Genomic DNA, 25,315 nt, shown 5'->3' with positions numbered 1-25,315 from the left:
CTGGTGCATACAAGAAATAGTCTGCAGAGGAAAAATTCTGTAAAATTGTTCCAATCAGGTACAGGTACTGTAGGGTTCATTGATGAATGTTTTGTGCAAAAATAGTTGCAGAATTACAACCATATAAATGGCACATACAAAGAGCTTGCATTAACTGCATGTTGCTATACCTGCTCTATGGACCAATATGCCTAGTGTTTTTTCATTGTACGAGGAACAGAGCACACAATTTGCAAATGCACAATAGGCTGCCCGCACACTGCTCCTTATGCTTCAAGATGTGCAGAAATACCTGCTTGAATATATTGTGCTAGTGTGTGGACTGTGGAGAATGCAGTTTACTGAAATACCGGTGAAATAGCCATGACTATAGTGTATATAATGAATTGAACGCTAGCGCATCTTCACTTTGAAGTAATGCTATAAAAAATTCGCCAGCGTTCGGCGCCCTGGACTCAATTTTGCATCTTAATAAATTAGCGTTGTCTGAGCAAATTTTCCCCTGGTGAAGTGTGGCGATGGGTGCAAAGATGTCGCTGGCAAATTTTTTGCTGGTTAGTGAATCTGCCCCATAGTTGGACCAAGTACCACATCTATTTATTGATATAGTCCTTGCCCAAAGGGCCTCCAATGGGCAGCAATTGTGATCTGATCATTGGCCAAATGATCAGATCAGCCCAATATTGCCCACCTCAAGGTGAAAAGATCTTCTTGTTTGGAGGATATGGCCACAGATCCCCAAAAATGAAGGTGGTCCTACCAAACACGCCAGCATTAGCTTCTGACTCCAGACCAAAGTAAAAGTGACAGCCCATCTATCTGTGAGGATTGGTCAGATACTGTATCTCATAGGTTTGATAATCACTTTAGTTGATAACTGTGTTGGGCCCTGATGGGTCTGTATACGACCCTTTTTTGATCCATTTTATCAACCGAATTTGACCTAAATCAGACTGATGAGATTCTTTGAACCCTGGGTCAAGATATACTTCTTTGGTGACTTCAACAAACTAGTAGATATTTAGGTGTATGGTCAGCTTTAGAGGCAGATTGTTTCTCAAACTAATGACTAGGTAATGGACAGAGTGTCATTAACAGTTTCACTATAATATAACATTTCATATAGTGTAAAACCTGTACATTATAAAAACCAAACCTGAAGCTGACACATAATTCCAGTGGGAATGTAAGTACTTATATAAGAACTCTATAATAAAATCTAAATAACAAGAAATAGCAACCATCTGCTCACAAGCAGACCTCGAGCAGCTGTCAGGCAGATGAATAATAGATATCACTGAATTCGGAGAAGACTGCTGGTCTTTAAGTGCATGTCCTGGACTAACGGGTAATTGGGATCCACTCAAGTAGGATTAACTTTAGAATGGGAGTCTCTATAATAAGCACAATAATGCATCCCTTGTTAAAGGGATGCTGTGATGGGAAAAAGTTTTTTTTCCAAAACGAATCAGTTAATAGTGCTGCTCCAGCAGAATTCTGCACTGAAATCCATTTCTCAAAAGAGCAAACAGATTTTTTTATATTCAATTTTGAAATCTGACATGGGGCTAGACATTTTGTCAATTTCCCATCTGCCCCTGGTCATGTGACTTGTGCCTGCACTTTAGGAGAGAAATGCTTTCTGGCAGGCTGCTGTTTTTTCTTCTCAATGTAACTGAATGTGTCTCAGTGGGACATGGGTTTTTACTATTGATTGTTGTTCTTAGATCTACTAGGCAGTTGTTATCTTGTGTTAGGGAGCTGCTATCTGGTTACCTTCCCATTGTTCTTTTGTTTGGCTGCTGGGGGGGAAAGGGAAGAGGTGATATCACTCCAACTTGCAGCACAGCAGTAAAGAGTGATTGAAGTTTATCAGAGCACAAGTCACATGACTTGGGGGCAGCTGGGAAATTGATAATATGTCTAGCCCTATGTCAGATTTCAAAATTGAATATAAAAAAATCTGTTTGCTCTTTTGAGAAATGGATTTCAGTGCAGAATTCTGCTGGAGCAGCACTATTAACTGATTCATTTTGAAAAATGTTTGTTTTCCCATGACAGTTTCCCTTTAAGATATTGCTAAAAAAAAAAAAAGTTTCAGTTGAGGACATTGAATACATTTTACTAAAAGTTATTTAAAGGTGAACAACCCTTTTTAGCATTTGCAATGCTGGAGCTGTCTTAACGGCTGGAATTTTTAAGAAATGAATTTATGGACTTTGGATGGTTGCCCTGACATTGACAAAAGCCAGACCTGGACAGAGGCCAAAACATGGCTAACGATTCTCCCATTCCATCTGTAGTTTACTGACAAACCTCTGTTCATCATAGCCTTTTCCTAATCTGTGTTATATTAACCGCAGTTACTGGCACCCCACAGCATGTTTGTGGATAACGTAGCATACATTAGGGAACAAGAGAAGAGATGCAATGTATATGTAGGTATGTAAAGGAACAGTAACATCTAAAAATCAGTGTTTTAAAGGAATGACAATATAATTTACTGATGCCCTGCGCTGGCCATACTGGTGGGTATGTTCAGAAACACCACTATAGCTTTTATAAAGAAGTTGCTGCGTAGCCATGGGGGCAGCCATTCAAGCACAGGATACACAGTAGATAACAGATAAGTACTACTATAGTTTATATAAACAAGCTCTGTGTAGCCATGGGGGCAGCCATTAAAGCACAGGATACACAGTAGATAACAGATAAGTACTACTATAGTTTATATAAACAAGCTGCTGTGTAGCCAGGCCCGGACTGGCAATCTGTGTGGTCGGGCATTTGCCCTAAGGGCCGCTCTATATTTTGCTTAAGTGGGCCGCTCCTGAGAAATAATATTTATTAGACTTTACTGTACCTTTCAATGCATCTGGAGGGCTCTAGGACCGCTCCTCCGTCCTAGCTCCCACTGTGGCTCCGCCCCTCCCACGTCTCTCCGTTCTCTGCTGCTGCTGTTGCTGCGTTCACAGTGGAAGTCGGAGGAACAGGGCCTGCAGCATGGTCTGTCAGTCCTCTGTCTCAGCGCGCCCACATCAGCACAGACAGCTGCAGCACACTACTGTATAGGTGTGGAGAGGTGCGGATCATATTTATGCTGATTGCTGGCCTGCCTGTGCTGCGCCTGAATGCAATGCTCCCTGCCACAGTAAGAGGCAATTATCCATTTTTTTGGACTAAACAATTGAAAAAAAAGGAGAGGCTGATCTAATAAAAAATAATGGGGCAAAATAAATAGGAGTGAAGATGGGGAAGCAGAATAAGGAATTAAAGGAGAGAAATCTGGAAAAAAAAGTAAAGCTAAATGGTGAAGGGTGTAAAAATGAAGGGTTATGAGTGAGAATTTGAAAAAAGTAGAAAGTATCTCTCCTCTTTTCTTTCTGTAATTCTTCGGCAGTGGGCTGTGATAGTATGAAATAGTTGTGGGCCACTATGTTCCATTAAGTGCTAGGGCTAATGGAACAAGGAAGTGATACGGTACAAAGGCAGTAGTGACTGACCCTAACCCGCCCGCTCCCGCACCCGACCCTAACCCGCCCGCTCCCTACCCGCACCCAACCCGGGCCCGCTGCTCCCCTTTATTTATAGACCCGCCCTGCAGTAACGTCACAGGCGGGGCAGGGCAGGTGGAAGTCTATATATTCCGGCGCCTGAAGCCGGCAGTACTTGGTCGGCTGGGAGAGCAGCAGAAGAGCTCAACCCGCACCCGCCCGTGACCCGCGCATTTTGTCCAGGGGTCGGCCTGAACCCGCCCGACCTGCGGGTTCCGCGGGCCTCGGGTCGGCCCGCAACATCACTAAAAGGCAGGGTTACAGCAACAGTTAGCAGGAGAGAAGCAGAGACAGGCACTAGAGTCCCTGTGGTATGCCAGCTGGCAACTCAGTCTAACGGTCCCCACCAAAATAGCCCCACACTTGATAAGACCGGCCCTGCGGTGCTGCACTTAACTTGCGTACCTCTAGAACTGCTGCCGGCTGCGTTATACAGGGAACTCTTGAGTATCACTCATGTATACTCATGTACCCCCTACTGTAAATGATAAGGATATTAGAAGTCACTGAGGGGTTGTTCTGTGACCATATAAAGGCACAAGGCTGCAGGCTGAGTTATACAGGGAACTCTGAGTATCACTCATGTATTATAAGGGATAATGTACCCCCTACTGTAAATGATAAGGATATTAGAAGTCACCGAGGGGTTGTTCTGTGACCATATAAAGGCACAAGGCTGCAGGCTGAGTTATACAGGGAACTCTGAGTATCACTCGTATTATAAGGGATAATGTACCCCCTACTGTAAATGATAAGGATATTAGAAGTCACTGAGGGGTTCTGTGACCATATAAAGGCACAAGGCTGCAGGCTGAGTTATACAGGGAACTCTGAGTATCACTCATGTATTATAAGGGATAATGTACCCCCTACTGTAAATGATAAGGATATTAGAAGTCACTGAGGGGTTGTTCTGTGACCATATAAAGGCACAAGGCTGCAGGCTGAGTTATACAGGGAACTCTGAGTATCACTCATGTATTATAAGGGATAATGTACCCCCTACTATAAATGATAAGCAAACATAAATTTAAATGTCTATTGGTATGTATCTTATAGGATGCACTATTAGAAACTAAAATGTACTCCTTTTGTATTTGTTTATGACTATATATATATATATATATATATATATATATATATATATATATATATATATATATATATATATATATATATATATATATATATATATATATATATATATATAAAATATGCTCGTGTTTAAATTAAAGACCAGCACGCATTTCTGTGTGGGCTGCTTTGATTTTTTTTTGCCAGGGCTGCTTTTTACTCCCAGTCCGGCCCTGTGTGTAGCCATGGGGCAGCCATGCAAACACAGGATACACAGTAGATAACAGATAAGTACTACTATAGTTTATATAAACAAGCTGCTGTGTAGCCATGGGGGCAGCCATTAAAGCACAGGATACACAGTAGATAACAGATAAGTACTACTATAGTTTATATAAACAAGCTGCTGTGTAGCCATGGGGGCAGCCATTCAAGCACAGGATACACAGTAGATAACAGATAAGTACTACTATAGTTTATATAAACAAGCAGTCCCATTGTATTCTACAGAGTTTATCTGTTATCTGCTGTGTAAGTTGTGCCTTTTCACTCTTCTCACTTTGGAATTGTAGTGTTTATACAAATGGCCTGTAGGTGTCACTGTGCACTAGAGTTATACTGTGTATACATAGTACTTTCTATACAGCTTAAAAGTGTTGAAGTTACTGTTGACGTGTAATGGCTGCATGAACCTGCTAATAAAGCAGTTATACTCTATTCTTCCTCGACTTCCAAAACATGACAGGAATGCAGTGTCGGACTGGCCCACCGGGATACCAGGAAAACTTCCGGTGGGCCCAGGTGTCAGTGGGCCCTCATGCTGCTCAATCTTGACCTATTTCATGGCCATTCTATGAGAACAAAGAGCCTAAATAGATGGAATAATAGATTATGGTATGTAAACAAAAGAGACTAGGAGACTGGAGGTTGAGTGAGAGGAAGAATATAGTAGAGAGTTGGCCACTGGTCTAAGGTTTTTTTGGTGGGCCCCTGGTCTAAGGTATTTGGGTGGGCCCCTGGTGTTCCAGTCCGACACTGCAGGAATGGCTGCCCCCATGGCTACTCAATAACTATAGTTGAGTTTCTGAAGCACCAGTTTTATCAGTGCAGTGCAACAGTTAATTATATTTTCATTACTTTAAAATGTTAGTTTTTTTGGTGTTACTGTTCCTTTAAGTTATTGACTGAAGAAAACTACATTAAAAAAAACATTGCTATGGGCTCATAGTGTTGAGATCTGTACACGGTAATCCAGGTTGTTAAGCAGTGTCTGGTAACTTAGACTTAAAATAATTAAAGGAATCTCCAGTGTAAGGTGGTGGAGGCTGTTAACCCCATTGTGCCATCACATCTTAATGATATTTATCTTCAACTTCATCAATCAATAGTCATTTTTACCTGCATTCTTGTATAGTTCTGTTATTCAAACTTTCTAACCTGTGTCTGTTCCAGCACCTTTCATTAACCAGAGACTTCGATTCGGACTCTCTGCGCCATTACAGCTGGGCCGCGGACACCCTGGACAATGTCAACCTAGTCTCCAGTCCGGTGCATTCTGGGTGAGTACATTTACGTTTTCTTATTGCCCACCATCAGTATTGCTGGAAAATATGTTAGCCGTCAACCTTAAGTCTACAGTATTTTACAGTAATGTAGTAAAAACCATATTTGTGTAAGAAATTCAAGAATGTCCCATCTGCCCCTCTCTCAAGGGATACTGGGAGGTCCCCAGTGGTGTAACTAGATGTTACTGGGCCCCACAGCAAAATCATTTTAAGGCTCCCAAAAGATCCAGAGATTTCCCTGTATTACCAATATGTATTAAAATGTACTCATTAATTAGGGCTTGATGGGGCACCCTATGCCTCCTGCACCCCCTGCAGCGTAGGGTCTGCTTCCTCTGTAGTTACGCCCCTAGAAGTCCCTGATTGTAGAGTTATATTTAGCGAGCCGGCATCAATTTGCACGCGCCCATTGATTTTAATGCAATTGGACAAAATAGGCGCACGTCAAATTTGTTGCAGGTGTCAAAATTGTCGCCAGCGTCAGTTTTGATGTCCGCGAATTGACGCCGGCATCAAAATTCGCATTCGGGACAAATTCGCCCATCAGTAGTTATTTTCTTTAGTCTTTCCATGCTGTATTTCCCTGAGCCCTACAATAAAAACCGTAGATTTTTTTTGGAGTCACCTCTTTCTAGAAAACACTATCTTTGGCATTAGTTGAAACCTGCAGGCGGTTGATCAAAAAGTGTTTTGTTTCAGGGAGTGTTCACTCACAGGCTGTGAATGGAGAGGCCGTAGGCGTAAAATAACCTCTCTTCACTTTTATACATTTCCAGGCAGAAGGTTTATTTTTTTCCTTTAGGGTTTTTTTTTTTAGATCTTTCTTTTGTGTCTCTTTGCTTGATATGATTTTTTTTATGCTTTGTATTATTTTGCAGTTATGTCTCTTCACTCCCACAATATGATGCAAGGTGATAACCCTGATCTGTGTGTGTTTTTGTTGGCTTTTATGCTAATTGTACTAACATAGGATTTAGTTTACAGTTCTGCGCTGAATACTGAGTTGCACCTCGGCTCATGTCCCAAAACGGCAGTCGGGGCAAACTTACTACATCCCGGGTATTCTTACACAGTATCTCCCATAATGCTCTGCTACAGCACCCATAGCCTTATATTATTCCACAGGCCAATGCGATTAGTTTGCAACCTTCCAATGGGGTTTTTGCCTTCCTCTGGATCAACTAGGAGGTTAAAATAGATTTAAAGGTTGAACTTGATGGACGTGTGTCTTTTTTCAACCTAACTTTCTATGTTACTATGTATTGCTGACAATGATTTAGCACAACATGGCATTATAGCAATTAAGTTTTCTGAAATATATACTGTATATAGCTCAACAGCAGGACTTTAGTTCCAAGAAAAGTGGTGCCCTCCCCATAACAGCTGAGGCTATTTTAAACAGGTCCAACTGGAGTTTTCCTGGTATCCCGGGGGGGGGGGCAGTCCAGAGTCGGACTGGGCCGGCGGGACACTGAGAAAAAACCCGGTGGGCTCCGGCCATCATGGGCCCCCTCCAGCCCAGACCTGCTCCCCTGATCTACTGACCACCAAAACAATATTGTGTGGCCACGCTCCAGCGTTTCCGCATGTGCACGGGAGCCACCGAAGTTTGGAACCCGGTGGGCCCCCAATTGTCCAGTATGACCCTTGGCCAGTCTAACACACTTGTATGTTGGTCTCCTTTGTAGATTGATTTGTAGAATTAGATGCTAACCTTTTGCAAACTGCATCTTCTTTCAGCTGCTCAGTTTAACAGTCACACTAAAGGGCATTTGTCGTATAAGGTCGCCCAGTAGAGGATTTCAGATATTCAATCTTTATACTGGGCAATGCCTGGGAAAGCTGTAGATATTTTAAAACTCGCAGAAACACTTGGTTTTCTGGAAGAGAAATATCTGTATCAAAGGTGCTTTGTGTGAGCTATAAATACATGCTGTGCCTTTTGTATTTATCCACTTACCTTTGCCAAATGTTGTTGTTAAAACTACCGGGGTAATTTAGATACCTCCAAGCTGTACGATGAAATATTTCTTGGTGTGCCACGTCTGGAATCACTGGTTTTGCTGGTTCAACAAACATGGTTCAAAGGGAAAATATATCCAATTAATATAACCGGATTACTGTTATTATTCTAAAAATATTGCCAAAAATGAGGCTACTCAACAAAGGTATTCTTTTATATCTGCATAATGACATATATTAAAAGTGATTGTTCACCTTTAAAACTCCTTTTTCATTTCAGTTGTTTTCAGATTGTACAGCAAAAATAAAGACTTTTTTCAGTTGCTTTACATGGGCTCAGATTACAGAAGGGAGGGGAGGAGGGAGGGAGAGAGAGGAGCAAACTGAGCATGCTCAAGCCCTAGCCCTGGAGGTTTAAGCTGAAAACAGGAAGTCAGATACAGAAGCCCATGTGTACTTAATAGACAGAAAGAAATGTGCTGTTTCTTTTAACAGAGGACTCGGAGCAGCATTGGAACAATCCCTTTCATTAAGTAGGGATGCACCAAATCCATATTTATTCCAATAGGTCTAAGGCCAAATCCACAAAAGAATTTAAAAATTAAAAATTGAGAAAAAGAATAAGGTGCATCAGTTGTGATTGTGAACGAAAATTGGTTGAATTCAAAAAGTGCTTTGATTCGACGAATCCCAAATTGGAACCCTGCTTTCAGTGTATTCCCTATTAATGAGAAATTCCATACAGCTCGTTGTGCTGTGATATAACAGAGTATTGTCACCTATAAAACAGACCAAAAGGTTGAAATCTTCATAAAGCTATAATAATATTTAGCACATTATATATTGTATTTGCTTGTTCACATATTAATTTTTCCTTATCTGTGTGTATTAACAGATCAGCTGCTCTGCAGTGTTTGTGACTTATAATAATGATAGTAATCCATTGGCTTAGGCAGATCTTTTCATTTGTTACATTCAACATTTTAATATATTCTTTATGACGTTATTCTATCTCTTGACAGTTTTCTGGTTAGCTTCATGGTCGACGCTCGAGGAGGTTCCATGAGAGGCAGTCGGCACAATGGGATGCGAATTATTATTCCCCCGAGGAAGTGCACGGCACCTACTCGTATCACATGCCGACTAGTGAAGAGACACAAACTGGCCACACCTCCGCCAATGGTAGAAGGGGAAGGTCTCGCCAGCAGGCTTGTAGAAATGGGTCCTTCTGGTGCACAGTTTCTGGGGTAAATTTGCAACTACTCTTTTTTGGGATGTCTTGCATTTTGTTTCTTCATTTCATTGCAGTTACCAAAGTATATGTATTTTAAGGTGTGTTTTGCCAAAGGCATGAACCACCTATCTGCGACCACTCATTCCAACTTTATGTCCATATGCTCTCAAAAACTGTCTCTGCTTTCACCTCATTCTGAATGTGCCACATGATATCACTGAAACTCTGAGGTCAAATCTCACCTACATATAGAAAACACCTCCCATAAACTACTTGTTATAGGTCATGACCATGTACCTATCTGCTTGAATGTGTCCCATAGTATAAGTAAATAAATTAGGGAAAAACCACAATAAGGTTAATCTAAATGTGATGCTGGGATAGTATCAAAGTATCCATCATATAGTTACAATCCAGTCATTAGTTCTTACAGAATAATTTGGGTAGTGGCATGCAGGTTGGCTGAAAACCCATTGGACGTGGATTTTGTCCATGACGTTAGTTCACACTTAAAGGAGAAGGAAAGATACAAAGCAGTTTATTTCCAACAGATTAGCCACAATAGTGCAAGCTATGAGAATATATTTATTCTGCAGAATGCTTTATCATACCTGAGTAAACAGCTCTAGAAGCTCTGTTTGTTTAGGATAGCAGCTGCCATATTTGCTTGGTGTGACATCACTTCCTGCCTGAGTCTGTCCCTGCTCAATCATAGCTCTTGGCTTAGATTACAGCAGGGAGGGGGAGAGGGGAGCAAACTGAGCATGCTCAAGCCCTAGCCCTGGAGGATTATGCTGAAAACATGAAGGGGCCCATTTACTTAGCTCAAGTGAATGAATAGAGGAAAAATAGTTCGAATTTCAAATGGTCGAACATGGCTACTTCGACCATCGAATGGGCTACTTTGACTTTCGACTACGACCTTCGACTTCGAATAGAAAAATCATTTGACTATTCGACCATTCGATAGTCGAAGTACTGTCTCTTTAAAAAATTCTTCGACCCCCTAGTTCGCCACCTAAAACCTACTGAGGCCAATGTTAGCCTATGGGGAAGGTCCCCATAGGCTTCCTAACAATTTTCTGATCGAAGGAATATCCTTCGATCGATGGATTAAAATCATTAGATTCGAAGGATTTAATCGCTCGATCGAACGATTGTTCCTTCGATCGTTCGATCGTAGGAGTAGCGGTAAATCCTTCGACTTCGATAATCGAAGTCGAAGGATTTTACTTCGACAGTCAAATATCGAGGGTTAATTAACCCTCGATATTCGACCCTAGGTAAATGTGCCCCGAAGTCTGATACAGAAGCTCATGTATACACGAAGACTCAGAGCAGCGTTACTTTGACTGGTATATTTATATAGACTTTCCGATAAAGCTTACTTAGTTTTAGCCTTTCCTTCTCCTTTAATCCTTCTCCAACGGGCTGTCATCGGTCATTTATATAAGGCATGGGTATATAAGGAATGACAACTTTTTATTGACCCTGCACATCACTAATTTTATCTGCCTCTGTACCATAAAATGTTCTTGCAAAATTATAGCCACCAGTATTATCAATGCAGACATAGTATAGATGGTCTTAAATTGTACAGACTATGAGAAAACTAAGGAAGATCTCACTGTTGCAGCAATTACCGTGGGAAACTATTAACTGTGCTGTTTTTGAATGACCCTACCAAAAATACTCTTTTTGCTAGACCAAACCCCCATAGATTTGCAATTTTTTCTACAAATCTTGACAAATTCAGGGTTTGCCTATATTTCTCGAAAACTCCAAAAAATTGAACTATCAAGTGAAAAAAAAACCATGAAAATATATAATACAAAAATTTGCCAAATAACAGTTGTCAAGGTGCCATGATCCTATTGGACCATTTTTAATCCAATCAGAATTTCAGAGGTTTTCATTTTTTTTAATTTCTGGGACTTTGAATTTTTTAGCATTTCTTTTTTCGCTCATACTTAATAAATTCGGTGACATTTCGTGGTTTTAGAATTTGTGCATTGTGAGTTTATTCATGGCTTCAGAAAGCAAAATGATAATGCAGACACCGCTCGAGAGTTCTGACAAATACAAAGGTTACTATATGTTTTAATACAAAGGCAAAATAAAAATTATATAGTGTCCCTCAAAAATCCGTTCCCCACATTATACACCACTAACAGATTAGAGGTCTATTTTTGTAATGAGGCAAATGATACATTTAATCATTTATCTTATTTAACAGCATCAGCTATTGATGTTGTTGCTCCGTGTTTGTATAACATTATTGCAATCGGCAAAGCATAAAATTATGCTTTCTCTTTCCTTTTCTATCTCAGAGTCTTTGTTTCCCCCTCTAGTATTGCATGCAGAAAATTTATTTTTATTTATATATCTATATCTATATATATATATATATATATATATATATATATATATATATATATATATATATATATATATTTTTTTTTTTAAATTTTTTAATTTTTTTTTTGGAAAGAGGCACCATATACTCGGTGTTGCACCATCAATCAATTAACTGTTTGGAACGGCAGCCCGATCTTAATATCCCATTCTCATTTCTCTTCCTGCTGCATGGATGTTATTCAGTAAACTGCACCTACCTACCAATCCCCCCCCTCTAAACGAGGCAGAAAGCTTGATTAGCCGAATCCTGCAGCTTGGGCCTCACGGGACCAAATTTCTTGGGTAGGACGCTGCATTGCAAAATAAATAAAAAAATAAAAAAACAATAATAAAAAATGTCTGACGGGTTTATTTGTATTTTCCATTTTTCCGTTCCCATGCACATAGATATTTTATGTTGGTTTTTCCGCACCTTTCAATAAATTCATGTTGTTGAGAGGAAACGTAATGGCTTCTCTTATCGCTGACGTTGTTTGTGCTTTTAGGCATGTGGATTTTAACGCTGTTTAATTTTCTGCGTCTTTCTGCTTTCTTCATGAATGCCGCTGTATTTTCTTTTGAAATATTCCTGCTGCATCAAATACATTGTAGTTTGGAGAGAGAGAGAGACTTTTAATGTTTCTATGTTCCAGAGACGGTATTTACAAGCAACCCGAAAACTTGTGTTGGGATCATGAAAAGGCAATCTACTTTATTCCGATGAATAATTATATTTTTTAATAGAATTACAATCATGGTAAATAAATTGCAAAAAATAGTAATATGATGCTATAAACTTATTTCCCAACAAGAAAAAGGTATTTTCATTAGGGATGCACCGAATCCAGGAATCGGTTCAGGATTCGGCCAGGGTTTGGCCTTTTTCAGCAGGACTCGGATTCTGCCTGGCCGAATCGAATCAGAATCCTAATTTGCATATGCAAATTAGGGTCAGGGAGGGAAATCTTGTCACTTTTTTGTTATAAAACAAGGAAGTAAAGAATATTTTCCCCTTCCCATCCCCAATTTGCATATACAAATTAGGATTCGGTCTGGTATTAAGCCGAATCTTTCGCAAAGGATTCGGTGGTTCGGCCGAATCCAAAATAGTGGATTCAGCGCATCGCTGATTTTCTTGTCATCTATACTTATAACTCCACCTTAATTTGCAATCAACATATACAGTACAGGTATGGGATCTGTTATCCAAAGTGCTCAGGTCCTTGGGTTTTTATGATAATAATTTGGATCTCCATACCTTAAGTCTACTAAAAAATAATTTAAACATTACTTTTTATCCTCCCCAGCTAGCCCAAGAGGATTCAGAGCCTCAAACTGGCCATTTACCCAGATCTCATCTATATTATAATATAAGTTTCCTTCCCAAGCTGATATAGAATTATAATGATGTCGCTTTGTACAATATATACGTTTTTGTTTCTATACCAGTGGTATAAATCTACAGGTGTTCAGGTGAAAGTTGCACCTGGATTATCCATTTAAAAAGTTTTTTCCTTTAAAATTGAATACTATATATAATACTATATGATTGTGGACAGTGGCATTCCAAGTTTTTACTTCTCTATTTGCAATTCTATTATTTTTTATAGCCTCCGCCAGATCAAAATTAAGGGCATGTGTCCTGTAAACCAGTGCAGTCCAGCTGCATGTGACCCCTCATGGGATATTGATGGTCCCTAAACTACCCAGGGGATCCATAGTCATATTATTTTATATAACCCCATATAATAGGTATTATGGTTATCTGCCTCACTATGGAGATACACACGGACAGTTATTATATCAATCATGTCTCCTAATTTCCGTGGCAAAACAAGGTGAAAAAATTCACCCATCCCTACTCCCCACCCCTAATTTGAATATGCAAATGCATATGCAAATTAGGATTCGGACTCGGTTTGGCTGGGCAGAAGGATTCGGCCGAATCCTGCTGAAAAAATCTTAATCCTGGCAGAATCCCGAACTGAATCCTGGATTTGGTGCATCCCTAGTTTTTATGTATCTATGGACTTTATACCTTTTCTCAACTCAAATGAAATACAATGAACATGAAATGGTTGGTGTAAAACCCCCTTTAAAATGACAATATAATATAGGAAAGGTCAGTAGGGAGTTGCTGCTGTGGCAGGCAGGCAAAAGACTAATGGGAGCTGCCTTGAGTATAAGTACCTCTTGGCCTGTGTATATTAACCATCTGATCTAATCTGCTCAGTACATGACATTAGTGTGCAACAACAGGCTGTACTTATATTGAGGGATGCTCCATATATCCACTTTTTGGGATTCGTCCAAATCTCCGAATCCTTCATGAAAGGTTTGGCCGAATGCCGAATCTTAATTTGCATATGCAAATTAGGGGCGAGAAAGGAAAAAGTAGAAAAACATTTTTTACTTGTTTTGTGGCAAAAAAGGTAGTGATTTCCCATACCACTACTAATTTAAATATGCAAATTAGGATTTGGTCCGGCCAGGCACAACGATTTGGCCGAATCCTGCTGAAAAAGGCAGAATCCTGGATTCAGTGTATCTCTACTGATCAGTTGTCGTATATCTTGGCCAGCTTCTGGAAGGAGCCCTCTATTTTGTAATTTTATTGTCTACCAATAACTCTATTAATGTTGATTTTACCTTCAGGTAGGAACAAGGAATACCAAATACACTGACAGCTCTGAAAACATTAATTTAAAGAAACTGTATTTTTTTCGAAAGGTGTTTGCAAAGAAACGCAAGAATTGGGAAAGTTATATTTTGGAAGCACTAGCCGCTGTCAAATACCTTCTCTGAGAACCCTTCTTCAAAGTTCATGCACACTGGAATGTCACAATGCAGACAGTATCTGACCTATTAGCCTGCAAAGATTGTATTTGCATTCCATGTTCATTCCTCCCACTGGGCTGTGTTGAGTGATATTTCTGTTTGTATGTCTAAAGCAGGGATAATCAACAGGACAGCTCAGCAGCTGTTCAAGAAGTACATTTCCCAGCACTCCCAGCTATATGGAAAAGGGAATGTGATAGTTGTAGTCCTATCACAGCTGACGACTCAAGAGTCAAGTTTTTGATCTATAGAATTTTGCTGTTGGTCAAATGTTTCAAATGTTTAGTGTACCCCCATTTCAAAGGGTTGCTGTTATGGCAAGGGACAGAATATCACCGCTGTTGATTCCAAATTATTTACGAAGCTGCTGCTCTCTTGAGCCCACTGCTAAAAATGACCCAATGTAAACTCAGTGAACATGAACTTTCCTTGAATAAAACCTCATTGTTATCTATAATGCTGTATTCAGCAGAATACAGAAGCCTGCACAATACTGTAGGGTTGGCATAATACCAAACTTAATCCTAACCCTAATTTTCACTTGAAAAGGATCAAGTGATTTTAAAGAGGTTGTTCATCTTGAATTAAAATTGTGTATGATGTAGAGAGGGATATTTTGAGATAATTTGCAATTGGTTTTCATTTTTTATTATTTGTGGCTTTTTAATTATTTAACATTTTATTCAGCAACTCTCCAGTTTGCAATTTCAGCCATCTGGTTGTTAGGGTCCAAATTACCCACAACCATGTATTGATTTCAATAAGGGACAGGAATATGAATAGGAGAGGCCTGAATAGAAAAATGAGTAATAGAAAGTAGCAATACATTTATAGCGTTAGAGTATTTTTTAAGGGTCCACCGAATCCACAATTTTGGATTCGGCCAAACCCCCAAATCCTTGGAATTAGGGGTGGGAAAACATTTTTGTTTCCTTGTTTTGTGACAAAAAGTCAAGCGATTTCCCTCCCCGTCCCTAATTTGCATAAACAAATTAAGATTAGGATTCTGTTCGGCCAGGCAGAAGGATTCGGCCGAATCCGGAACCGAATCCTGGATTCGGTGCATCCCTAATTTTTTAAGATGGGTTCCGTGACCCCAATTTGAAAACTGGAAAGTCAGAAGAAAAAGGCAAATAATTAAAAAAACAATAAGATCTAAATAATGAAGACCAACTGAATAGTTGCTTAGTTTTGGCCAGTCTATAACGTACTAAAAGATAACTTAAAGGTGAACCACCCCTTTAATGGGTATGTATTTAGTTTAGGGGAATACTAAGGATTCCGCCAAATCTAAATCCTGAAAACTTGGATTTGGTGCATCCTTCATTGGTTTGTAGTTGGTGAGGCCAACACAATCATTTCCCAAAAACCAGACTATGCAGAAGTAACCAAACTGAGGCTTCTGGCCTTAATCTTCCATTACCTTCAATGTACGCTAGGTATCATGGGAGATGTAGGTCAGCATATTGATGGCTTCTGGTTTCGCACATTTGCACAGGACAATTAATTTTCAATGGCCATTAGGGCAACAGATATTATTTTAAAAAAAAAATCACAGTTTGGATGGCAGATGTACAACCTCTGTAGGAGAATATCGATACTGTCTATAAATCTGGCCAAAAGCTGCACAATCCGTTCTAATAATAAACTTTCTGGATAGATCCAATGAAACTTTTATTATTATGAATGCATGTGAATGCATGATCCCTAATACCCCCAATAAAAGAGATTATTCTGTTATTAGCAGATTCTGCAGCTTTTTGGAGTGATGCTTCTAAAATTCTGTCTAGCAGTTTAAATCGCTTATTAAGACGCCTTTATTGTTTGTGCGCAGACCAGTGATAGTGGAGATTCCACATTTCGGATCCATGAGGAGTAAGGAGAGGGAACTGATTGTACTAAGGAGTGAAAATGGAGAGAACTGGAAGGAGCACCAATACGACTGCCGGGTTGAGGAGCTTACAGACTTACTTAATGGCATGGATGAAGGTAAAAGTGATGTCCTGTTTTTGGGACAGGGACTCCTCTATGTGGTGCATATTGTACCCAACCTGGTGTTCCCCACATAAATGTAACTAACAAAAGCAAAAATTGCAATGCCAATATTTGCTATGTGCTCCATAGGCCTAAGACTCATGAGACACTTAAGAGTTTTCTCCATTTTTCAGCTGGCAAGAATGCGTAAAAGCCAAATGTGCAAACTGTCATTTGCTTTAACAGGACCCAACAAAAATCTGACTGTCATCCGAGGTTACAGGCAGTTTCCCATAAAGGACAAGGAAAGTTCAACTAAAGAAGTAGGATAGAAATGTTGTACATTATGTTTTGGGCTTCTGTACCTGCCCAAGGCAACCACAGCCCTTTAGCAGTAAAAATCTGTGTCTCCAAAGATGCCCCAGTAGCTCCCCATCTTCTTTTCTGCTGATTCACTGCACATGCTCTGTGCTGCTGTCACTTACTGAGCTTAGGGACCCACTCACAATATACAGTACACATAGAATAGTAATGTCCCAATATAAGGCTGATTAGTAATTAATACACATAATTACTACATGGCAGCACAGAAACCAGTGCAATTAGCATCAGAATTTAATAATCAGCAAACCTGTAGCATCAGCTTATATTACAGCCAGGGAAGCTCATTTTCTGCTGGATAATTAGTGACGAGCCCTAAGCTTAGCTTCTCAACAGCCAATCAGAGCCCACTGAGCATGTGAGTGTCACAGACACTTTCCAAGATGGTGACCCCCTGTGACAAGTTTGAAGTCCTGGATCATTGCTGCTATTGACAAGCTGACATTTAGGCTGCTTCGATAAATTCAGTATGTAAAATATGGCATTTTAAGCTATATTCATTTTTAGGGTTTAGTTCTCCTTTAAAGCAAAAGACAGGCTGCATAAAGGGGTGCAGGCGTTGCGCCAGGTGGACAATACGCTACATGTGCCGAAGAGTCAGTGTTCCTTTGTTTTCTTACTGTATATCACAATATGGCAACTTGACTAATTTATACTGTACTAGTAATAACTAGATATTACTAGGCCCCACAGCAAATTATTTTTCAGGACCCCAAAATGTTTAGAGGTTGACTTGTTTTACTAATATATATTGAAACTGCAGAAGAATTAGTGCCCCTATACCTCCTGGGCCCCTCTGCAGCTGCAGGGTCTGCTTCCTCTATAGTCAAGCCCCTGTATATTGTCCCTCTGTTTATCTCCCCAACCTATAGAGCAATAATTAGTCATTTAGACTAATGATCATGTCTAAGGCTGTGAATGCTATGAAAGCTTCACTAAATATATTCTCTTGTGCAGCTAAAAAGGAGGTCTGTCTGTATAGCAAATAAGACTTCTTTATGGCATGTGGAATCAGTACTTCAAGCTATTGGTATTCTTTAGGAAAACAAATACATGTGGTGTCAGCCAGCAGAGTACAGCTGTGATCTTGGCAGGGATCTGCAGCAGCTGAAGGTTTTACTTTGCTCTAGGGTAAGCAGTATCACCATGGTTGCCCATATATTTTAAGTCCATTTGGTGACTCTTGAAGCCAACCAAGCAGGGCTAAAAGTAGGGTGGAGGCGAGACAAACTGTAAATTAAGGCCTTGTATTTTGTGCAGCCCTCCGGCCTCACCCAAGTGTGCTCATAGCCTCATTTATTTATTTAAAGGGGAACTAGTGCGAAAATTTATTTATAAGCTTCATACTGAAATAAGAAACTTTGTAAATACAATCAATTAAATATTCTGCGTCGTTTCTGAAATAATCAAGTTTATATTCACTATTCCTCTTTCAGCATCTGTTTCATTCTCTCTTCATGCAGCAGTTGGGTGTCAGATATTCACAGTTAGATCCAATATATCTTATAGGGGGGACTTCCTTTCCTAGCAGATGTATTAGAGCTCACTCAAATAACTGATTCCAGTAAAAACAAAATCTAACAAAATAACTGCCTTTTGCACAAATCCTGCATGTAGAGAGACATGATGTCTGGTGATAATAGAGTGAGCTCTAATACATCTTCTAGGCAAAAGGAGCCCCCCTATAAGATATATTGGATCTAACTGTCAGTGAATATCTGACACCCAACTGCTGCATGAAGACAGAATGAAGAGAAACAGATAATGAGAGAGGGATAGTGAAGATAAACTTGATTATTCCAGAAACAGTACAGAATTTTTAATTGATTATATTTAGAATGTTAATTATTTCAGCTTGCTAAAGCTTATATTACATTTTTATTTTTTTCAATAGTTCCTCTTTAATTTATAATATGGCTTTTCTGCATCGCAATAATTTTTGATTTCCTTGTGCAGATTCTATTACAACCCACTGTATTGTTATTTATGTGCAATATTATCCTCAGAACTGGACAGTGCAGAAGAACTGGAAAAAAAGAGAATCTGCAGAATCGTTACCAAGGATTTCCCTCAGTATTTCGCCGTTGTCTCTCGGATAAAGCAGGAAAGCAATCAGATTGGCCCTGAAGGTGGCGTTCTAAAAAGTACTACGGTACCACGGGTACAGGCGTCCTTCCCAGCGGGAGCTTTAACAAAGAGAATTCGAGTAGGACTCCAGGTAAGGAAAAATGGGGTTCCAAAATACAGAAAGAATCAAGCACCAGATATTCTAGAAACTTAGTGATTATTATGGATGCACTGAATCCCAGATTCGGAATTCAGTCAGGATTCAGATTCAGCCGAATCAAAGTGCTGGCCAAACCAAAACCTTAAAGTGGACCCGTCACCGAAAAAAAATATTCAAAATCTTATTTTATCACATTAGTCAAGCAAAATGAACTTTAATTACACTATATAAATTATTTGAATCTTGTTTCCATCAGTCTGGGAATTCATAATTATAACAAGCAGACAGGAGTCATTTTGTGGACACTGTTATTAAGACAAGTCTTGTATCATCTCAGAATCTTGTTTGTGCAACAGAATGGGTGACCTGATGTCCATCTCCATGTCCTGGCTACACAATTAAATGGTGAAGAGAACAGGGGAATGTGGGGAGAGAAGTGGCATGTAGGAAGTGCTGAATGGAAAGTGAAAGTAATTGTCTGCCCCTCCTCTATGCCTAGGCATAGAGGCGGTGCAGACAATATTTGATTGACAGCTGAGATTTTTAAATGAGTTTACAACAGCTATGAATGCTTTAATAAAAAATAGAAATTGGATTTCATGTTTAATTTTTAAAGGACTTTTATTATACAGATTTTTGTGTCTGGGTGACGGGTCCACTTTAAAGGGATACTGTCATGGGAAAAAAACAATTTTCCAAATGATTCATTTAATAGTGCTGATCCAGCAGAAATCTGCACTGAAATCCATTTCTCAAAAGAGCAAACAGATTTTTTTATATTCAATTTTGAAATCTGACATGGGGCTACACATTTTGTCAATTTCCCAGCTGCCCCAAGTCATGTGACTTGTGCTCTGATAAACTTCAATCACTCTTTACTGCTGTACTGCAAGTTGGAGTGATATTACCTCCCCCCCCCCCAGCAGCCAAACAAAAGAACAATGGGAAGGTAACCAGATAGCAGCTCCCTAACACAAGATAACAGCTGCCTGGTAGATCTAAGAACAACACTCAATAGTAAAAACCCATGTCCCACTGAGACACATTCAGTTACATTGAGAAGGAAAAACAGCAGTCTGCCAGAAAGCATTTCTCTCCTAAAGTGCAGGCACAAGTCACATGACCAGGGGCAGCTGGGAAATTGACAAAATGTCTAGCCCCATGTCAGATTTCAAAATTGAATAAAAAAAAATCTGTTTGGTCTTTTGAGAAATGGATTTCAGTGCAGAATTCTGCTGGAGCAGCTCTATTAACTGATTCATTTTGAAAAAAATTTTTTTCCCCATGACAGTATCCCTTTAAAATCATGTGACTTTTCATCACACAAACCAGGAAGCTACATTTTTTTAACCACGCACTATATACAGAATTCTCTTTAACCCTTCCTGACCATTATTTGGATATGCAATTGAGGGTTTGGATTCGATTTGGAATTTGGCCGAATCCCAAAATAGTGCATTCATTGCATCCCTAGTGATTAGTGCGAATATACTCAGATGGGGAGTGCTTTCATTATTTTTCTGCTGTAATATCTATGGGGCATAATGGACAAAGCACAAAAGAGTAGCCAGTAAAGCTGACTTTAACACCCATGGCTTCATTTAAAAAAAATATGGGGGATAAACAGTTGTGCCACAATGCTGGTTTTGTTTAGCAGAGCTACATACACAAGGGGCAGAAGGTTGCAATCTCATTGGCTTCCCCTGTAATGCCCCTATTGTATGTGCCATGCAGAATTCACAAGTTAGAGAGTGTGGGTAGGCACAAGGCTCTCGGGATCCCTGAATTTAAATGGCATGGGTGCAACTGGTCCGCTAAGAGGGCCCACACTTTTGGTAAAATCTGACATTAACTGAGACTATGATGAAATCCAGAGCTTCACATCAGTTGCCTCCACTTCAATAAAAGTGAGCCTGACTGGGCTGAGACAAGAATGAAGTGCTTATAATTCTTACTAAATCATATAGCTAGATAAGTGATGGATACACTTGGATATGAGGAACACCTTAAAACCACTTATTCATAGGTAAACATGCCTTTTGGAACTAGAGAATTTTTTTCTATAAAGCTGGTTTTATGCTAGAACTTCACCGTATTGTTTGTAGAGTAGGCACTCAAAGAGCAATCCTCCAGGCAGTAGTAGTAAAAAAAAAACGGTCTTTATTGAAGTACAAGTGAGGATTATAGCCTTACGCATTTCCTGTTCTCACAACACTTAATCATAAGAACACGAAACGCGTAAGGCTGTAATCCACAACTATACTTCAATACTTTGACTTTTTTTTTTAACTACTACTGCCTGGAGGATTGCTCTTTGCGTGCCTACCCTACAAACAATACGATGATGTCCACTCCCTTATGCTGAAGGCTTGGGCCAGAGCTCCTGAGCCTCCTTGTTTACATGGTGAGTCTCTGAAAAGAAATGCTTGTGATGATTTATGCTAGAACTTAACTGGAAGCTAATGGTTATTTTACTTAATATTATTAACTTTGAAAACACATTAACAGGCCCAACCAGTACCCGATGAATTGGTCAAAAAATCGATTGGAAACAGAGCTACATTCAGCCCTATTGTTACTGTTGAACCCAGAAGAAGGAAATTCCACAAGCCGATAACAATGACGATTCCAATACCGCCACCGTCTGGAGAAGGTGTCGGCAATGGCTACAAAGGGGACACAACGCCAAGCTTGAGGCTTTTGTGCAGTATAACAGGTGGGCTGAGGTTGTGTTAGGTTTACTGACCATCCACTTATTTCTAAGTTAGTAGCTTACCACATTGTCTGCCAAATTGGAAAATCTGACTGATCAAACATATGATTTGGTACATTTTTACTTTCAGAAGTGCACAGGCCTATACATCTTTGCCCTGATCAAGCTCAAAAGGTGATCCTCTGGATAAATGCCCTTTAAAGGGGATGTAAAGGCAAAAAAATAAAATCCTTTTACTTTCTTTAATGAAAATATACTTAAATTAAAAAATGTGTACCGTTTTTATAAGAAACCTGACTATGCAATGAAATTCCCCCTTCGTTTTACTTGCTCTGACTGCTGTGTATAGGAAACTTCAGACGGTCCTTAGCTGCTCTGCAGGGAAACAATCATACTTATGAACAGCAGGGGGAGCCCCCATGCAGAACTCAGGCAGCTTTGTTTGTTTCCCTGTAGAGCAGTCAGCAACTGTGTAGAGATTCGTATTGGATGATACTTTTGTCTTTACATCCATTTAATGTATCCAACTCCAGCTGTAGGGACAAAGATCATGGAGCCAGATTTAAACAGATAAACTGGGATTCTTATTGAAGGATTATTTTGCTGCAGCCACTGGTTCTGCAGAGTTGGAGAAAGTTTGTATAAAACAATACAAAAACTATAAAATCCACATTAGATTACATGACAACACAGGACCCAGTGCAGTCTGTATATTCTGATTATTAATCAGTTTTGCTGTATCTGCTTCTGGCAGATATTATTTGACTTATGCTGTTTTAATAATTTATGATGATCCCTAAGCAGCCCAGACCACACTGAGCATGTGCACAGTCTTGGTCTTGCAGAGATGTATAACAAAGTTACAAGATGGTGACCCCCTGTGGCCAACTTTGAAAGCATAAATCATTTGTTTGATTAGGCTTGTGGTGCAGTAAGTTCATGTTTATGTTTAGCATACAACATACAGCATTTCCAGCATTATTCTATTTCAGACTTTAGTTGGAATTTATTGGTTTGGCTCAAGTATTTATTAACTCAATCATTTATGCACAGCTTGGTCAATAATACCTGAATACTATAGAAGGAAAGAATACAGTTTGAAAAACAACATTTAGGTGGTGCATCTTCAGAACCAGTTGATCAGTTCGTACAAGTATTTCATCTCTAGGTACAGTAGTTTAGCTCATCTATTACACAAATTGGGTTGTTCAGCCAGCTAATCAAAGTTCTCAGCATGTCCAATAAAAAAATCTGTTTCATTTGTAACCAAAATGGAGAAATGTTGAACCCATTTGGTTGAAAACCTCAGTTAAAATACATTTGACAATTGGAACAAAAAAAGGAAGATTTGTAATTTATTCGTGTCATTTTGTGCATATTTGTTGTGTGTCCCTCCAGTGTGTATAAACATAAATATAAACACCAATTGTCTTAAATAACCTACAACTTTTTCTGTCAGTGATCCTTCAAGACCCTTTAACTTTTTGGTCAGATGCTAAGTGTTTTTGCCAAACATCACCTATAATTGTAGACGATATGACTGATATTTTACATTCCCGTTTCTCAGATTAAGGCATAAAACTCATTCCCAGCAAACAGTGTGTTCCCATCATTAATGGAAATATTTTATTTCAGGCGGGATGTCTCCAGCTCAGTGGGAGGATATAACAGGAACAACACCCTTGACGTTCGTCAATGACTGTGTTTCCTTCACTACCAATGTTTCTGCCAGGTAATTGCCATTTGTAAAGTATGTAATTAATAAGTTCAATAGTTGCTTCACTTCTTGGAACCCATCGCAATAGGTCACCATGGGTTCCAAGACAGGTTGTCAGGTGTCATTCATTAGTCTGCTGTTTTAACGTAAACATCTGATTGGTTGCTATGGGTTCTAGACTAAGAGCAAATTTTGCACCTTTTATTATATCATCTCCAAGTAAACCTTAAAAATAAGTAAATGTAAAATGAATGAGCGTACTATTCTAAGAACTTTTGCAATGCATTTGCATTATTTTTTTTCTTTTAATTCCAAGATATTAAGGTATACATGAACTGTTAATATGAATGAATTTTGTTACAACAGCGCCACCTGCTGGTCAGTTTCCCACCAGTCTGACCACCAAGTAGTCAAGGAAGTTGTCAGGAGAAAAAAAGAGGCTGCTCTGATGTTCTTCTGCTTAGGAAAGATTTGAGAAAGGTTTCTAATTGTTTTTCTAAGCAGAAGAACATCAGCCTCTTTCTTTCTCCTGACAACTTCCTTGACAACTTGGTGGTCAGACTGGTGGCGCTGTTAGAACAAAATTCATTCATATTAACACTACACGTATCCCTTAATATCTTGGAATTAAAAATAAAAAAAATGAAAGTAAATAACAAAAGTGCTTAGAATAGCACCCTCATCAATTCACTTATTTTTGAGGTTTACTTATACCTAAAACTTTCCTACCCAATTTTTTTTTGTAATTTTTCTGCCACCCCTTCCTCACTTAGTAGCCCTAAGGGGCAGCAACATGTCCAGTAAGTAAAGTCTACATTTCCACCCATGCAGGTTTTGGCTCGGTGACTGCCACCAGATCCCAGACACTGTTAGTTTGGCAACACAGCTTTATAGAGAATTAATTTGCGTTCCGTACATGGCCAAGTTTGTGGTCTTTGCCAAAATGAATGACCCAGTGGAAGCTCGGCTACGCTGTTTCTGTATGACAGATGACAAAGTGGACAAGACCCTGGAACAGCAAGAGAACTTTGAAGAGGTTGCTAGGAGTAAAGATATAGAGGTTTGTTTTACAAATAAAATATTATGATGTTCGCACTCAAGAGTGTGGTACTACACAGACATTTAGTCTTTGGTCAAACTGGCTTGCTGGGCCATTATTATTAATATAGTGTTGAGCAGTGTTACATATATCCCTTCAAATGGTATTGAACCATGACTCCCAGGATCCTTTGACATTTTAAGGCTTTTGCTAGGTTCTGGGAACTGTAGTTCAACGGCAGCTAAAGGACCACACTGTCCCCTAGTGCTACTATCCCACAGCCGCACTCCCTTCCCAGAGACTATTATCCACTGTTACTAAAGGCACCATATCTCCCTACTATACCTGCTATCCCACAGTCACACTCCCTTCCCAGAGACTATTATCCACTGTTACTATAGGCACCATCTCTCCCTACTATACCTGCTATCCCACAGTCACACTCCCTTCCCAGAGACTATTATCCACTGTTACTATAGGCACCATCTCTCCCTACTATACCTGCTATCCCACAGTCACACTCCCTTCCCAGAGACTATTATCCACTGTTACTATAGGCACCATCTCTCCCTACTATACCTGCTATCCCACAGTCACACTCCCTTCCCAGAGACTGTTATCCCCACTGTTACTATAGGCA

At 39.5% G+C, this 25,315-nt stretch overlaps 1 protein-coding gene across 1 annotated transcript in view; it reads left to right on the top strand.

Annotated features, from left to right (window-relative positions):
• The window catches only part of LOC108697176 (ankyrin-3), a 197,712-nt gene that overhangs the window by 129,385 nt on the left and 43,012 nt on the right, over nt 1-25,315 (top strand). Inside the window, exons 27-34 of the mRNA XM_041570861.1 lie at nt 6,081-6,187; nt 7,072-7,104; nt 9,178-9,402; nt 16,459-16,613; nt 18,986-19,197; nt 21,715-21,922; nt 23,555-23,651; nt 24,468-24,696. Coding sequence (XP_041426795.1) covers nt 6,081-6,187; nt 7,072-7,104; nt 9,178-9,402; nt 16,459-16,613; nt 18,986-19,197; nt 21,715-21,922; nt 23,555-23,651; nt 24,468-24,696 — 1,266 coding nt within the window. The remainder of the gene's footprint in view (nt 1-6,080; nt 6,188-7,071; nt 7,105-9,177; nt 9,403-16,458; nt 16,614-18,985; nt 19,198-21,714; nt 21,923-23,554; nt 23,652-24,467; nt 24,697-25,315) is intronic.

Source organism: Xenopus laevis, chromosome 7S (genome assembly GCF_017654675.1).
Source record: "Xenopus laevis strain J_2021 chromosome 7S, Xenopus_laevis_v10.1, whole genome shotgun sequence".
In the NCBI taxonomy this organism is placed as follows: Eukaryota; Metazoa; Chordata; class Amphibia; order Anura; family Pipidae; genus Xenopus; species Xenopus laevis.
Note: the sequence above shows the minus strand (reverse complement) of the source record. Positions and strands in the feature narration are given on the sequence as shown.